This window comes from Anguilla rostrata, chromosome 14, assembly GCF_018555375.3.
Source record: "Anguilla rostrata isolate EN2019 chromosome 14, ASM1855537v3, whole genome shotgun sequence".
Taxonomy (NCBI): Eukaryota; Metazoa; Chordata; class Actinopteri; order Anguilliformes; family Anguillidae; genus Anguilla; species Anguilla rostrata.
Genome location: NC_057946.1, coordinates 32,598,584 through 32,614,599, shown reverse-complemented (window position 1 = coordinate 32,614,599; position 16,016 = coordinate 32,598,584). Strand labels below are relative to the sequence as shown.

Sequence of the window (16,016 nt, the reverse complement as noted above, 5' to 3'; positions counted from 1 at the left end):
CCTGGATGAAAATCAACTTTCCCTAAAATAAAAGTGCAAACCTGAAAAGGTATTTTAGTATTAAATATGCCCTCCAATATTTTGTGCATCTCTGACCAAAAATGTTTTATTACTGGGCATTCCCAAAATAAATGCCAGTGGTTGGCATCCTGGCTTCCACACATTCTCCAACACTTTGAATCCTCTCCTGTAAAGTGTGCTTTCTGCTTTGGGGAAATAAAAAATCTAATTAGACACTTCCATCCAAATTCTCTCCATATATGCGAGTTGGTGCACTTCCATTGTCACAGTAGCTGTGCCATTCCTCCTTTGAAATCTCAAAATTACCTTCGTTTTCCCATTTATTTTTAATATACTCTGTGGAATGAGATTTTTTGTCATAAATCCCTTATACAGTCTGGAGATAATACCTCTGTTTAACTCTGATAGATAGGCTCCTAAGACTTCTTTTAGCAATGGGTCGTCCATATCTAATGGATAATTTTGAACAACTTGGTCAAACTAATGTCGTATTTGTAGATTTGTCTTGTCTTTCTAGAGCATAAGTTTGGACATTTTTTAATTGTCCCTTATCTGTTCATGAGTAAAATGTTGTTATTCCTTTGGCTATCCAATTTTTAAATCTAGGGTCCAATTGATTAGGCTTAAGATCGGGGTCATAGGCACACCATCTAATTATTCTTAATTTATCTTGTAATTTATATTCTTCCCTAGTTTTTTTATTTTTTATTGTGGAGTATGACACTGATAAGAAGGACCCTTTGAACTGGGTCTGGTATGTACTTTAATGGTTCCAGTACTCAGCACAGCACCCAAACACCACTTGGGGTGTCACGTGATGTGTCAGTGGTGACGTAGCATGTCTCATAAGTAGTTGTGGTTATTGACATAAGCTTTTCTGAATTATTATGTAATGCTTTTGCAGGGGCTCTTATGCAGATCCATTAAAAGAAAGTTTTACCAAATTTTCCTATGAGTTTGCTATGTGTAGTCTATTGGTGAAAATGTGTTTTCTTAAAGATTTTCAACACAATTTTAAAAAAAAGAATTAGCAGCAAAGAGAAGAGCCCAAGTGGCATATAAAATAACTCCAGCTGAAGATGTTTGACGTAAGAAATGTTCTATAAGTGTTTCCTGTTCGATTAATGCCATTGATGCACCAAAAAAGCACTAAAATACCTGAACAGTAATTGACTTCACTTTTGTGTTTATAAGTAGTAGATCAGGGGTTTTTCAGTGGCTTGTCTGGAATGCTGGGTATTTGCGCCCCTGGTGTTCCTCTTGGGAGACACACCCAGGGGGATGGGGTATGGGGGGGAATGGGCGGGGGGGGGCGGTGTAGGAAGTGCTGTTCTGGCTCAGCACAAAATGATCTGAGATCAGCGGGACGGTTACTTGGCAACAAGAGCATGTGTAGGAAATGTCTCCCCTGTACTGTCCCCGCAGGTGATCCGCAGTCCTCCAGGTGCTCAATTAGAGCGGGCCGTCGCCATGGCGACCGCTTTTCCCGGTGACTGCCAGTTTCCTCGACTGCTCTGCTGCGAGAAGGTCGGCGCTGCGCAGGTTCAGCGCAGGTTCAGCGCTCAGTAGTGTTGACTATGGGAAGACCGAGCCCTCTGGAAAAAGTCATTTAGATCAAACAACAAACGGTGATGCAGCTAAAACGTGATATTTCAGTGTGAGTAATAGGTATTCACTGAGCGTCAAAGTGAATTTCATTTTTTACGTTGTGTCTTTAAAAAAAACTCTGAGACATACTTTTGTTTTTTGAGTTGTTATATATTCAGATTTGTGATTAGAATTTTTGAATGTTTTCGTAAGACAGGATTTGAGGAACTTTAGTAGTGGGTGTGGGGGGGATGTGACATAAAGCACAAAGTTACCCAACAAGACGATTGACAATCAAGTTGCAAACAACAAATGGGGATTGAGATGGGAATACAACAGTAATTAAAGAGCAGAGCAGAGGTTGAAAGCAGGAGCACATTTCAGTCACTGAGTCATGAATTACTTGTTTATAATCTCAGACCGTTGAAATTACTTTAAGTTTATGATGTTTTTGCAGATTGTTCCAACCAAAAAAAACGCAAAAGATCTGAAGCCCAGCTTTTCAATTTCTGTAGAGGGACAAGGGACTTAAAAAGTATCACATCCCTAGAGTGGAGGTGATAATTATGTGAATTTATAATTAGCAGTTAGCTGAGCTAGGAAGGGTGGGGTATGGGTGTGGGGTGTGGGAGTGAGTGTGGTGTATGGGTGTCGGGTGCGGTAATGTCTGAGTGTGGGGTGAGGGAATGAGTGTTGAGTCTAGCTGTGAGTGTAGGACGTGGCAGTGGGTGTGTGGTCTGGGGTGTGGGAGCGAGTGTGGGGTGTGATGGTGAGTATGGGGTTTGGAAGTGGGTATGGGGTGTGGTTGCCAGTGCAGAAACCCAGTTGCACAATTGGTTGTTCCACATTAGGCAGAAAATTAATGTTTACAAAAAATTGTAGTTTTATTCTTTGCTGGAATAAGAGTCAATGCTTCCAGCAGCTGCGGGATGATGAGTTCTTATTTATGAGCATGTATAGGCTGCTGTGGAATGGATGGGTGCTTTTACAGGGCAGTTGACCTATAGAATGAATCCTCTGTTTTTTTTTTTTTTTGTTTCTGGATGCCTGGCCTTGCACCATTACCTGGGATTACGGCCATGTTATGAAATGCCTCTTACTGCAGCTCTGATTCCTCACGACCTCATGTTTAAACCACAGCTTGTAAAAATTGTGCCATGGATGTTATGGGTATGGAGCACTTGTGCAATTCTGTTTGCATCACTCAGAGGCAAATACTCTGGACTTTCTGGCTTCTACTTGTTGCCAAATCCTTACTTTGGGGAGAAAGTGAAAATATTATCATGATGTAATGCAGTGTTCTGCAGTGTAATGCATGTGACATCCAAAGTGTCTGTTTGACATCCACAAATCAACTGAAATGTTTTGGTGGGGGGAGGAGGGGGGGTGGAGTTAACAATATCTAAATTGCATTCTCTGCCAAGCAGACAGATCTAGCTTCCAGTTAGTGAGCCCTCTGAGAGATAGATCAGAAAACCTTGCAAAGTGTCACCCAAGAGAACAGAGTGCATTTCTCGCTTGTAAGAAATTGTTTTTCGGACGCAGGGCCTCCCCCTGTGGCCCTGTGGAGTGGCCCTGTGGAGTAGCCCTATGGAGTGGCCCTGTTGAGTGGCCCTGTGGAGTGGCCCTATGGAGTGGCCCTGTGGAGTGGCCCTGTGGAGTGGCCCTGTGGAGAGGCCCTGTGGAGAGGCCCTTTGGAGTGACCCTGTGGAGAGGCCCTGTGGAGCAGCCCTGTGAAGTGGCCCTGTGGAGTGGCCCTGTGGAGAGGCCCTGTGGAGTGGCCCTGTGGAGTGGCCCTGTGGAGTGGCCCTGTGGAGCGGCCCTGTGGAGTGGCCCTGTGGAGCGGCCCTGTGGAGTGGCCCTGTGGAGTGGCCCTGTGGAGTGGCCCTGTGTGCTGTCATTGGACACCTCTTGGACACAGCTGTCATAACCAAAGCTACCGGATAAGGTTCCCGGTGCACAGGGCACATTTACAGTGAGGAAGCAGGAAAAACGCTTGCAGTGTGAACACGGGTCGTAAGTTCAACCAACTCAGAGCTGTGAACTTCAGGCTCCTGTCAATCCAGACCTGAGGGCGGAGCTTTCGTTTGTAGTAATCTCTGCAGTGGATCTCCAACACCTGTAGGCCTCTACCAAGGCGCTGAATGACTGAGAATGAGTACACGCTGCAAGCAAAATAACATGCATTAACAGAGTTTTTATTTTTATTTTTTTTAAACATGTTCAATTGTAAAATCTACATATAAGGGCAATATTGCAATCTGCTGTCACTTGGAAATTTGAAAAATTGAATAAATTGTTATTATTCAATTAAAACTAGTTTAATTGTTAACACTAATGGATACCTGAACAGATTAAGTTGCCCTACACTGTAAATCATTACTGGAATTCTCACTAAATGGTGTGAGTACAGTATGGACCGCTTAAATCTGTCAAGTTCCATTTACTCAATTTAAGTAAGGACTGTTAAAGTCATACAATTCAGTGTATTTCCTGATCATTTGAAACTGTGGTTGCCGAACGGTCAGACTTGACAGATTTGGTCTTGATCCCCCCCCCCCCCACCCAAGCCGCTGCCTCCAAATGCCATCAAGTCGAACCCGTCCAAGCGGCACCGGGACCGGCTGAACGGCGAGCTGGACAAGCTGACCAGCCTGCTGCCCTTCCCGGAGGACGTGCGCGCGCGCCTGGACAAGCTGTCCGTGCTCCGGCTCAGCGTCGGCTACCTCAAGGTCAAGAGCTTCTTCAGCGGTGAGTGTGTGTGGGGGAGTGGTGTGGTGTGGGAGGGAGTGTGTGGGGAGTGGTGGTGCGTGTGGGGGAGGTGGTGTGTGGGAGTGGTGGGTTTTGATGGTGGGCGTGCCTGTGTCCCTACGTGCGTACGTGCGTGTGCTTGTATGTTGGGTGGGTGGGTGGGGGGGGGGATCCGTTCCTTCTGGAAATGGAATGTACTTTAATATACTGAAATAAGTTTTTTTCTTTATTGTTTGATTTTAAAGAAGAGTGAACAGGGAAACCTTCCTTATGTACTTTTGTCACTTTATTCAGAATCAGGGAAAGCAGAGAGAGTTATATGCAGAGCAGGGATCATGGCTCAGTGGGTTCCCTGGCAGGGGATCAACCCCCCATCCCTGCTGGGGGACTTGTGTATGGTGTGAGATTCACACAGGTCTTGCTGGGAAGCATTTTGTTTGTTGACTTCTGACTTGGCGGTGGAAGGGTTATTATTACATTTGTGTGTTCACTTGAGAAGGTGTAACAACCGGTGTAGTCGCGGTTGGCAGCTGCTTTGTCTTGATGGTGAAACTTTGTGAACTTTGCACTGCTGAGTATGTTTTTTTTAGATTTGTGCATTTTAACCATATTCAGAAAAATCTTCACACTTGTGCAGTGCAGTCCCTTTGCTCTGCGGTTGATCTCTAGCACCTGAAAAAATCAGCCAGAAAGCACAAAGGTACTCTTTGTCATGGTGAGGAATCGTTAGAACCTTTGCTGTGGAGAAAAGAGGAAGTCAGAACCGGATGTTCTCACTAAGGAAGCTTCTCCACTTCTCTCTTCTCCAACACAACCTGGAGGCCATCGCCAGGTCTTCTGCCTCTTCGGTCTTCTGCTGCTTCGGTCTTAAGTGTATTTTTCTTGCGGGCAACAGTAACCAGGAACACCACCGTGGGCCAGACCTGTGTGTCTGTGTGTGTGTGTGTGCAGTCTGTGCCTGTGTGTCAGTGTGTTCGTGTGTCTGTGTGTATCTGTGTGTGTGTGTGTGTGTGTGCGCGCGCTTGCGTGTTTCTGTGTCTGTGTGTGTGTGTGTGTGTGTGTGTGCTTGTAGGACGACGTGTAGCACAGTGGGTAAGGAACTGGACTTGTAACCGATAGGGTAGGACACTGCTGTTGTACCCTTGAGCAAGGTACTTAACTGAAATTGCTTCAGTATATATCCAGCTGTATAAATGGATACAATGTAAAATGCTATGTAAAAAAGTTGTGTAAGTCGCTCTGGATAAGAGCGTCTGCTAAATGCCTGTAATGTAATGTAATGTGCTTGCGTGTGTCTGTGTCTGTGTGTGTGCTTGCGTGTGTCTGTGTCTGTGTGTGTGTGCATGTGTGTGTGCTTGCGTGTGTCTGTGTCTGTGTGTGTGTGTGCTTGCATGTGTCTGTGTGTGCGTGTGTGTGTGTGTGTGTGTGTGTGTGCTTGCGTGTGTCTGTGTCTGTGTGTGCTTGCATGTGTCTGTGTCTGTGTGTGTGTGTGCTTGCATGTGTCTGTGTCTGTGTGTGCGTGTGTGTGTGGTGTGGTGTGTGCTTGCGTGTGTCGTGCTGGTGTGTGTGTGTGTGCTTGCGTGTGTCGTGTCGTGTGTGTGTGTGTGTGTGTGCTTGCGTGTGTCTGTGTCTGTGTGTGTGTTGTGTGTGCTTGCGTGTGTCTGTGTCTGTGTGTGCGTGTGTGTGTGTGTGCTTGCGTGTGTGTGTGTGTGTGTGTGTGTGTGTGTGTGTAGGCTCTCTGAGCTCGCTGGCAGACTGAATGTGGGTCAGATGGAGCACTCTTGACATCGTGGCATATCCATTATAGATGTGTTAATGGCGGAGATGGGCGCGATGCAGCTCGTCTAAGAGCCATGTCCTAAGATGTCCTGTGTTAAAGCTGCAGCTGTGAGCTGTGTTTAATATTTCATGGGACTAATAGTGCCTTTGGTTTTCTCTGAAAGGGAAAAACACTCATATTAATTATTGGCACAATGTTTATTAATGTATTTGACACGAGAGTGCCTTAGTTATATTTTGTATTTTTGCAATATTGCCTATAGGTGTCTTTGTTAGGTGCTTAACTGTTTTAGCTGACAAAACGAAATGATTCCTTCAGGTCATCTGCTTTCCATGTGATTGGATGTTCGTGAACATACTGAGGGGGAACTGGGGAGATGGTGGGTCTCCTCCTTGCTCTGTGTGTATTTTTTCATTTATATTTGAACTGTGGGTTTCTCTGCTGGTTGGGATGGATACAGCCAGATCTACTGCGTTAAAAATTTATTGGGTGGACCAGTCTGGCCTTGGAAGCTCACTCACCCAAAAGTGCCACTCCAGGAATTCTCCTCTATCTCTCAGAATATGATATCATGTAAAGAAAGAAAAAGTATACTATGAAAGAAATACTCAACAAATACTATTAAAAGGGTTTAGTGAATTGTCACAAAACCCATAAAAAATATCATGTTTCCATTCCTTTTTGGTGAGTTTGAAAGACTGTGTTTGTCCAGTAAGAGATGGCCAGGAGCGCTGTGTGCATCGGAACGGTTGTCTTGGCTTCTCGGGCGGTTTCCACGGCGTCGGGAAGCACCGGAACGCCAGGAAGGCTGCGCGGGAGTGCGACTCGCGGGAATGCGATGCGCTACGAGGGCGGAATTCCACGGGAGCTCCTTGTGCTGGTGGAGGAAACCGAGGAAGGCTGCGTAGCCCCGCCCACATGCCGGCCGGGGTTGAGAACGCACGCGTCTGCGATAGCCCGTCTGCGGGGGGGGAGGGCGAGGGCCTTCTCTGCGACCTCCCGCCCGCGTTCTGTGGAAGGTCACGCGTAGCCACGCCCGGGGCAGTGGGCCTGGAATGTGGCCTGCCGGGGCCAGCTGTCTGGGGGGGGGGGAGTTTGGGGGGGCCTCCATCACTAGCTCTCTTATAAGCACCCTGACCCAAAGCTGACCCTCAGCCTTACTGAAACTTCCTGTTTCCTCACAGGAAACTGAGCATGTTCTGTTTTTTTTTTTTTACCCCCCCCTTCCTGTCTCGCCCCTGTTCCCCTGCTCTTTCCCCATCCCTTTACTGAACACCCGCTGGTTGATGCGGAGGCTTTTTTGGGGCCCACCCTTGGGGGTGGAGGGGTGTGAGTACTGGGGTGTTTGGCTTGTGCTGCTCAGGGCAGACGGGGTCGTTTGGGACCCTGGGCCAGCTTTCCTGCCATTGTTCTCCGTGCGGTGAAAATAGCAGCAATTAGAACCGGACGCCGGACGGCGCAGAGCTCGCAGACAGCTCTCTTCCCAGAGGCCTTTGCTGTGGGCGGGTCCCCCCCACTCCTGGGACGGCCATGCAAAGCGGGCGCAGGGAAATTTGTTTTGTGGCAGCCCGAGGAGTGAAAGGGGCATGGCCGGGGCACCAGGCCAGGGCAGGGAGAGGGGACAGGCCCAGGGGTGACTATAAGTGTAGCTCCGTGATCCATTCAGCTGCCTCTCCCTGTGTAAGAACAGGGCTCAGTCTCTCCCTCTGTAAGAACCGGGCTCAGTCTCTCCCTGTGTAAGAACCGGGCTCAGTCTCTCCCTGTGTAAGAACAGGGCTCAGCCCCCGAGAAGTGAAAGACCGGGCTCAGCTCGCCAGGGTAGAAGAACCCAGGGCAGCTTCTATGTAGACCGGATCCATCAGCTCTCTCCCTGTGTAAGAACGGGCTCAGTCTCTCCCTATGTAAGAGCAGGGCTCAGTCTCTCCCTGTGTAAGAACCGGGCTCAGTCTCTCCCTCTGTAAGAACCGGGCTCAGTCTCTCCCTGTGTAAGAACCGGGCTCAGTCTCTCCCTCTGTAAGAACCGGGCTCAGTCTCTCCCTGTGTAAGAACCGGGCTCAGTCTCTCCCTCTGTAAGAACCGGGCTCAGTCTCTCCCTCTGTAAGAACCGGGCTCAGTCTCTCCCTGTGTAAGAACCGGGCTCAGTCTCTCCCTGTGTAAGAACCGGGCTCAGTCTCTCCCTCTGTGAGAACCGGGCTCAGTCTCTCCCTCTGTAAGAACCGGGCTTCGTTTTCATGGAAACGTCCACCCCCCCTCCCCCCCTCCCTCCTTGGTTTCTGAGTCTGCCTGCAGGAGGAAACTGCACAAGCCTACCTCTGTAAACTCCCCCCCCTTCCTCCGTAGGTGGGCCTCATACCCTCAGACATCCCAGAAGAGCGTTTTCCAAAATCTCTGGCACAGGTCGCTTTCCCAAGTCTGGGCAGGGAGGGGGGGAGAGGGTGGCTATATTTCAACAGGGCCTCCCCGTGATGCTTTTGGACATTTTTACAGCTGAGGGATGGAGGTCGGGGTTGGGTGGGAGGTGGGAGGTGGGAGGTGGGTTGAGGAGTGGGTGGTGGTGTCAGGAGCAGGGGGGATCACGGCGGGGAGGGGGGTCATGAGCGCGCTTCGCTGTAGGAGGGGCCCATAAAACCGGTCAGAACGCGGCCGCTGCCACCTGTTGAAACATTGGACTGTGACCTTTCTCCTGTTTGTCTTACTCAGAAGAAAGAGAGAGAGCATTGCAGCAATGCGCTGTACAACAGCGCAGCATTATGGGATACGTGCCCAGTGTGAACAGAGCACGGGCAGCAACACGCTGGAGAGCAGCAGAGCATCATGGGATATGCGCACAGTGTACAGAGCTTAGGGAGCAATGCGCTGGAGAACAGCTGAGCATTATGGGATACGTGTGCAGTGTGTACAGAGCTCGGGCAGTAACACACTGCAGAGCAGCAGAGCATTATGAGATATGCACACAGTGTATTATTATTTTGGGTTATGGGCCCAATGGCAGAGTTCTTGAACCCAACTTCATCTCTCCAGATACACATCAGCATCCCTGTATGCCCACCAGGGGCTCGAACCAACAACTCTACATTTCCCAGTCGAACACCCTGCCGCTTGGGGGTTAAAGCCCCCCCCCCCCCCCAACTCCCAGCATGCCCTCACCCTTCCCTCGATGACATCATAGCACCAAATGCTGTAATCCTCTTCACCTCAGTGAGCCAGGTGAACACAGGTGAGTGTGTCCTGCTGGGAGGGTTGTTTATTGGTCCCAGTGGGACACCGTACATGATGTCATCTCTCGGTGCACAGCTCCACTGTCTGGCAAACTACTGGAGCTGTGGGGGGGAGGGGAGAGGGGGGGGGGGGGGGCGACGTTTTCAGAATGATGACATCTTTCTGAGAGTACAGGAAGGAGACAGGCTGTTCCCACATCCTGTGTACCTGTAGGGGCAGCCCAACGCAAGGTAAACACAGTGTAAACATTCGGGAAGGACAAATTAAACTTCTTATTGCCAGGACTGTTTCATCTCACCTGTGAGCTCATATTAATGTCCAATCTTGAAAATTCTTCAGGAAAAATGTCTTTTCAGATTCAGATTCAGACAACTTTATTGATCCCAAGAAGGGCAATTCGTTTGCAGCTTACCCCGTCCATACACAAAACTCACAGACAAGGTAGTTATATGTCAGGCAACAGATCAACATACATGGGTCAATACAAGGAAACAACAAGCAGCAATAAATAAAATAAAACATTTTGTTATAGTTCATATAAATAACCGAGTTTAAAAGAATGTTACAGTCATTTAAAATGACTACTGTCGCCTGATAGCGGAAGGAATGAAGGACTTAGAGTAGCGGTCTTTTTCTCTGAGCTGGTATTTTAAAGCTGTATATATCAGAGGGCTGATATTAACCACTTCTGTAGCACCCCTTTTTAAACAAAAGTTTTAAAGTGACATACCCAAAATAAAATGAGTACTGTGTCTGAACCATTTTCACTACAGGCATTATCCTGGTCTCTTCTGAAAGGTAACCCTTGGGAGTTTGTTTTATGAGAATTATTCTACATATTACTGAAACAAGTAACGGAAGCTCAAACACAGGAAGTGGGTGTTTTCCTCTCCTCTCCTTGCTCTCCCCTTGCCACCTCTGCCAGCAGGTCTGGAAGATGGTAGAAAATAACTACATTCACTATCAAGTTTACTAATCCATTGATTGAGGTTCACTGATTGAAGTTTTCGTAAAAAACCCCACCCCCATCAACACACGTCAAACACATCCCACAATTTCACATGCCACATTTATTATTCATAATCAGGCCTCCTTATTTATATGCGTACTAAATAATAATAAATACATTTTGTGATTGTAAAATGGGTATAAAATGGGATCAAGTTCTTCACTGAACATGCCATCTGCTTTGGAGTCAAGGCTGATTTCACTGTCCTCCTCAGAAATATCGATTCGGGTGAATTGGAGGCCTTGGATGAAATCCAAGTGCCAAGTCTCCTGTTTCGACTCCCGCATTGTAAAATAACGACTGGATATATTACTGCTCTGTATATTTCTCTCTTTCTCTTTTGTCTCTCTCTCTCTCGCTCTTATATCCCTGGGCGTGTAATGTTCACCTCAGGTGACACAGGCGAGATTGATAGTTCCTGAAATGCTTCCTTATTCTGAGGTCGGGGCTGGTGTTAATCGGAAACAGAACAGGCATCAGAAGCGGCTGTGTTTCGCAAAGAGAATTAAACAACGCTGCTTCTAATTCTTCTCTTTGTTTATCAGGCAGTGTGTTTACAGTGTGTGAAAAGAACTCAGGAATTTAAAGAATGCTTAAATAGTACAGGGAACAAAGTATCCAGCATATTTCATAAATGTGCACATATACTGTACATGTTTATCTTTCATTGCTGAATTTGTGTGCGCGTATTGGAGAATATATTTTAAAGTAAGATTCACAAACACTGTTCAGGTGACACTGGCTGTAGCTGGTACATGAGCTTCATCGTATTCTGAGATTAAATTCATTTTTCTAAAGTAAATGTGGGGTAAAGGACAGAAGGCCAGGCTGTGGACAGCAGACACTCAAATTTCCGTTGACAGGGCAACCACGTCACCTGTCACCTGGTAGTGATAGCGGCAGTGAGACTCATTCGGGTCAGGTGTCTGATTTTAAAAAGACCAAACAAAACTCCAAAGTGAAATAACATTAATAAAGACATAACCAGAAACATTAAGGCAGAAGAAGCACTTTATTCAGCTTTCAGTTCCTTTTTTAACACTGCTCTGAATGTTTTCATTAGTAGTAGAGATGAGAAGCCCCAACATTAGTCTGGGTGCAGTGTTGTGGCCCGTTAACACTCATCTAGGCCACAATCATGGAGTTTAACCAGTGCATCTCCAACAAATAACAAGCTTTGAATAAAATATTTGTATTAATCATTTTTTATTTTCATTCGAGATTTTAAGGAATAAGTTGAGCAGATGTTTAACTGGGGTCTTCTTTTTACAACCCGCGTGTGGAATCTGTTTTGTTACAGCGTAAACATATGTGCAAATTGTTTTAATAAAACGTCAGTTGGCTGTATGAACTGGGCTATGTTGGGCATGCAGGTTGCACGTTCCAAATGCCAAATCTAAAGCTCCTTACTTCACCCTCTGCCAACTTCTGTATCACTGCCATTTTGTGGTTCTCTGATTTACAGTATGTCTTTGTGATATGCCAATTAGCTGACTATTTGTTGAATGGGAAGCTGCCCAATACATGTAATTATAATGCTATTGGTTGCCATACAAGGAAAACAAATTTGATGTGATTAACATGATCAATAAAATTCCAAATCTAAGAAAACGCTCAACCCAGGACCCTACCAGGGACCAGTCTCTAACAACTGCCCGATTCAGTTGTCATCACTTGACGATGTGATTGGAGCTTTAAATGATTATGAACTAGGAAAAAAAATCTGTATTTGCAAAAGTAACCTCAGGCAAGGAGTCCAGTTGGTCCTTAAATGGTTTATCCGATTCATTCCCAGAACTTAGCTAGTTTCTCTTGCTTGCTGGGGATTTATGTTTATTTTTGTGACAGACACCTGGGGCGTAAGCGCTGTTGGGTGGCGAGGACAGAGCAACATGGCGCCACCTGAACATCTGCTCACGATGACTCCGCTGATCGGCTGTGGCACGGCGAGGCAACGCATGCTGTTTTAGACCCTTCAGATCGCTGTTTAGAAAGTCGCACGTTGTTGGGAGTTGCTCTTAGGCCTGTAATTAAACAAGCGCTCCGTCTCACGCCATTTCTGTTTGAGAATTTAGCCGAGAGGCCAACCGTTTGCGGGGAAACGGCACCGACCGCGTGAAAGTAAACCTGCCGCATTGTCGTGTTTGCAGAAGCCTAAAAGTGCATGTAACTCAATGCACAAAATGGCAGCTGAGAGCTTACAGAGGAAAGCCTGTCCGAAAACACAGCTGTTGAATTAGGTGCATATGCAAAAGAGTTCATGGGGTGGGGGTGGGGGGGTGGAGGGGGTTGCATAACGGAGCATATATCTTGGTGTGTCATAGTTGGGAAAACTATCACTAGGCTGGAAAAACTGGCCCGCCAGTGATGAGAAATGAAGGAAGAACGTGGAGAGTCACACATCGTTAAGCAACGTCTGTTGTAGTGTTTTGCCTGGCTTTCTAGAACAAGCTGCACTGTGTTTTTCATTATAAAATGTATTCAACACTGTTGAGAGAGGAACACTTTTGCGGCAACAATGATAACTGCAGCATCGTAGACTGCCCAAGCAAGCACCTCCTGGGCAGCCATTAGTGGCAGCTGAGCTTTGCAAACCAGGACTATTTTGCGCTTAACAGCTGTAGCTGGGTGTAGTGTCCCCGTAGTGTTTGAATCATGCTGGGTGTAGTGTCCCCATAGTGTTTAAATCATGCTGGGTGTAGTGTCCCCTTAGTGTTTGAAACATGCTGGGTGTAGTGTCCCCGTAGTGTTTGCAACATGCTGGGTGTAGTGTCCTCGTAGTGTTTAAATCATGCTGGGTGTAGTGTCCCCATAGTGTTTAAATCATGTTGGGTGTAGTGTTCCCGTAGTGTTTAAATCATGCTGGGTGTAGTGTCCCCGTAGTGTTTAAATCATGCTGGGTGTAGTGTCCCCATAGTGTTTAAATCATGCTGGGTGTAGTGTCCCGTAGTGTTTGAATCATGCTGGGTGTAGTGTCCCCATAGTGTTTAAATCATGCTGGGTGTAGTGTCCCCATAGTGTTTAAATCATGCTGGGTGTAGTGTCCCCGTAGTGTTTAAATCATGCTGGGTGTAGTGTCCCTATAGTTCTTGAACATGTAGGGGACTTCTTGTATTTTGTTCCAGTGACTTCTAAAGAACAGGCCCACAGCTGCTTACTTGTGCCCCTATTTGCATATCTAGTTTCATGTCCTTTACCTTGTCACTCACCTCTAGTTTGGTGAGTGTTGAGTTTTTGGCTGCCTTCCACTGCCACTGTGACTGCCGACAAGAGCCACTGATTGGATATGACGATCTCCACGGAAACAGGGAGGGTTTACTCCTTTTAGCCACCGGAATGGTTCCTTGATGAGTGTGAACTCGCAACATTCAGCTGTCATTACCCACCCGAGATCTGGAAACCAGTACCCATCTCAGACACGCACAACAGACATTGTAGAGATTGCCAGGAGGGTGAGGTGTGTGTCGCAGTCTGTAGGGTAGTGGACTAGCTACCCCCCCCTTCCCGTGCAGGTTGGGGGTTTGATTCCCCTGACATGGCATCTTCTGAGCTGTGACCCTTTCTCTGTCTGTCACCCTCTCTGCTTTCTTCCTGTCTGAATGAAAGGGGCAGAAATGCCAAAATGAGGGTGGACTGTCTGCTCTCGCCCTTAAGGCAGATAGAGCCTTCATTTTTAAAATGGTTTAACAGTCATTGTGACAGGGGAACATGGTTTGTTGTGATAATTCTCCTTGCTGAACGTTTGTTGTAGGAATGTGTGGGTCCTGAATAACTCCCATTACTGTTGTCATAACTGAGGCTAGTTAATGGGTCGACGGGGTAGATTTGGTTTTATCTGGAAATGGAGTAATGTTGAGCAGTGCATGGTGAAGTCCATTCATGCCCTCCTCACCCTGGTGGCTGTTTTTAATTACTGCAGGGCAACCCTGACATTTCTCTAAAGCAATCATTGATGCAGGTTTTACCTGCTTTGGTGTCCATATTGAAGGGTGTATAAATATGCAAAGATGTCCATAATCAAACCCACATTCATATTCTTGCAAAATCTTTGTACTTACACAGTGTGCCATGAGTTTGCTTTTTGTCACTTTTCCCTGTTTGACCCATTATTTTCAAGATGATTGGAATTATTTGATTTTGCTGTTTCTTTGTGGGTATTATACTTGTTGGTGAGTGTGGGGACCAAGTGAATTTGGATTTTCTAATCACGAATGCATTTCTTTTTTCCCCCAAATGGTTTCAGGAAGCTGTGATCTAGAAATGTCACAATGTCAAGTTGTGACAAGTTGAGTCAGTTTCATGAAGCATTTCCCAGCTGAAGCCAGTCCGAACCCTGTGTGGGGATAATGTAACAAAATTAAAAGTTTAAAAGCTTCTCTTGTTAGGGTACTTGTAATATTTAAATATATAGTTTGTTCCTTTGGAACAAGTAGTAATCGAATGTAAAATATTTACCCAGCATTGTTTGCCCTCTGATGACATATGTTGACATACGTGACACATGTTGATATGTGTTTGCCTACATTGCCAACTGTCTGAGTGTCAGTCACTCCCCTCCAGCACAAAATGGCTGCTCCATTTGGCAAAACGTGTGTCACAGTCTGCGGGGTTCAACACGGACGGGGGGTTCAGTCACCTGCCATGGCACATTCTGTGCTGCAATCTGCTCTCATTCTGTAACCCTCTCTTTACCGCCATCTGAATAAAGTTTTTTTTTAAAAGAAGAATAAAATGACAAAAAATGACAGCCCATTTAGAAGGTGGCCAGTGATACCAAGCAAGTGCTGGGAAGAGATGACTGTCAGTGGAAAAACACTGGCAGCATCTCCCTACCCCTGGAGAGATGGAGGCCATGAATGCATGTTTACTAAGCCACTGCTACTCTGGAGGTAACAAAATGTATGAGGCGTGTGTCTGTTTGAAAAATGAATTGCATTCCTGAATTAACGGCTTTTCTATGCTTTTGTCCGATTTACCGACTTCCTTTTTCCATTTTACTTTGATACAGAGTTTGCCGTGGTATGAAGAAGGGAAAGTGAAGAATGAGTAGTCAGTAAAACAAAGTAGCAGTGTCCTCAGGGTCATCTGCTCTCGAAGCAGATTTCAGCATTTTCAAAAGCTGTAATTATTTGGGGAAAAGGATGATAACGGAAGTGAAAATAAATAAAGAAAAAGGGATTTACTGTGGTGGGATTCTGCCCGTGAAGAAGAGGCCAGGTCGTCGTATTAAGCTGCATCTGAAAGAAACCAGCGCTGTGGTGAGATACAAACTGGGAAAGCACCACAGGATTTTATTAGAGGAGAGGGCGTGAGTCAGGCATGAGGGAGAAAACGAAAGCTTGGGCAGCAGTATCCGGATTATGTGCAGGAATGGATACGACTCGTGTGTGCGCTCGGGCCTCCGCCAGCGATTCCTGCCAGGCCCAGCTGGGCGGGGGTGGGGGCGGGGGCAGGGGGTTGGCATGAGCTGGTTGTTATAGATACCTCACTCTGTATACTCCTCTTGTGTCTGCCTTCCCCTCTTCTTTTTTTTTCTCCCGGAGTCAGACGAGTGTCACATGTTTTCCTTTATTCGGACTGTAAAACACACGCAGGGAGTGATATGAAGACGTGCACTCTCCTTCCTGCTCTCCCTTTCTCTCCCTCTCT

General features: G+C 46.6%; 1 protein-coding gene across 1 annotated transcript in view; it reads left to right on the top strand.

Annotated features, from left to right (window-relative positions):
• The first annotated feature begins 1,100 nt into the window (after positions 1-1,100).
• The window catches only part of LOC135239945 (aryl hydrocarbon receptor-like), a 55,549-nt gene continuing 40,633 nt past the window's right edge, over positions 1,101-16,016 (top strand). Inside the window, exons 1-3 of the mRNA XM_064308955.1 lie at positions 1,101-1,109; positions 1,447-1,548; positions 4,179-4,359. Coding sequence (XP_064165025.1) covers positions 1,101-1,109; positions 1,447-1,548; positions 4,179-4,359 — 292 coding nt within the window. The remainder of the gene's footprint in view (positions 1,110-1,446; positions 1,549-4,178; positions 4,360-16,016) is intronic.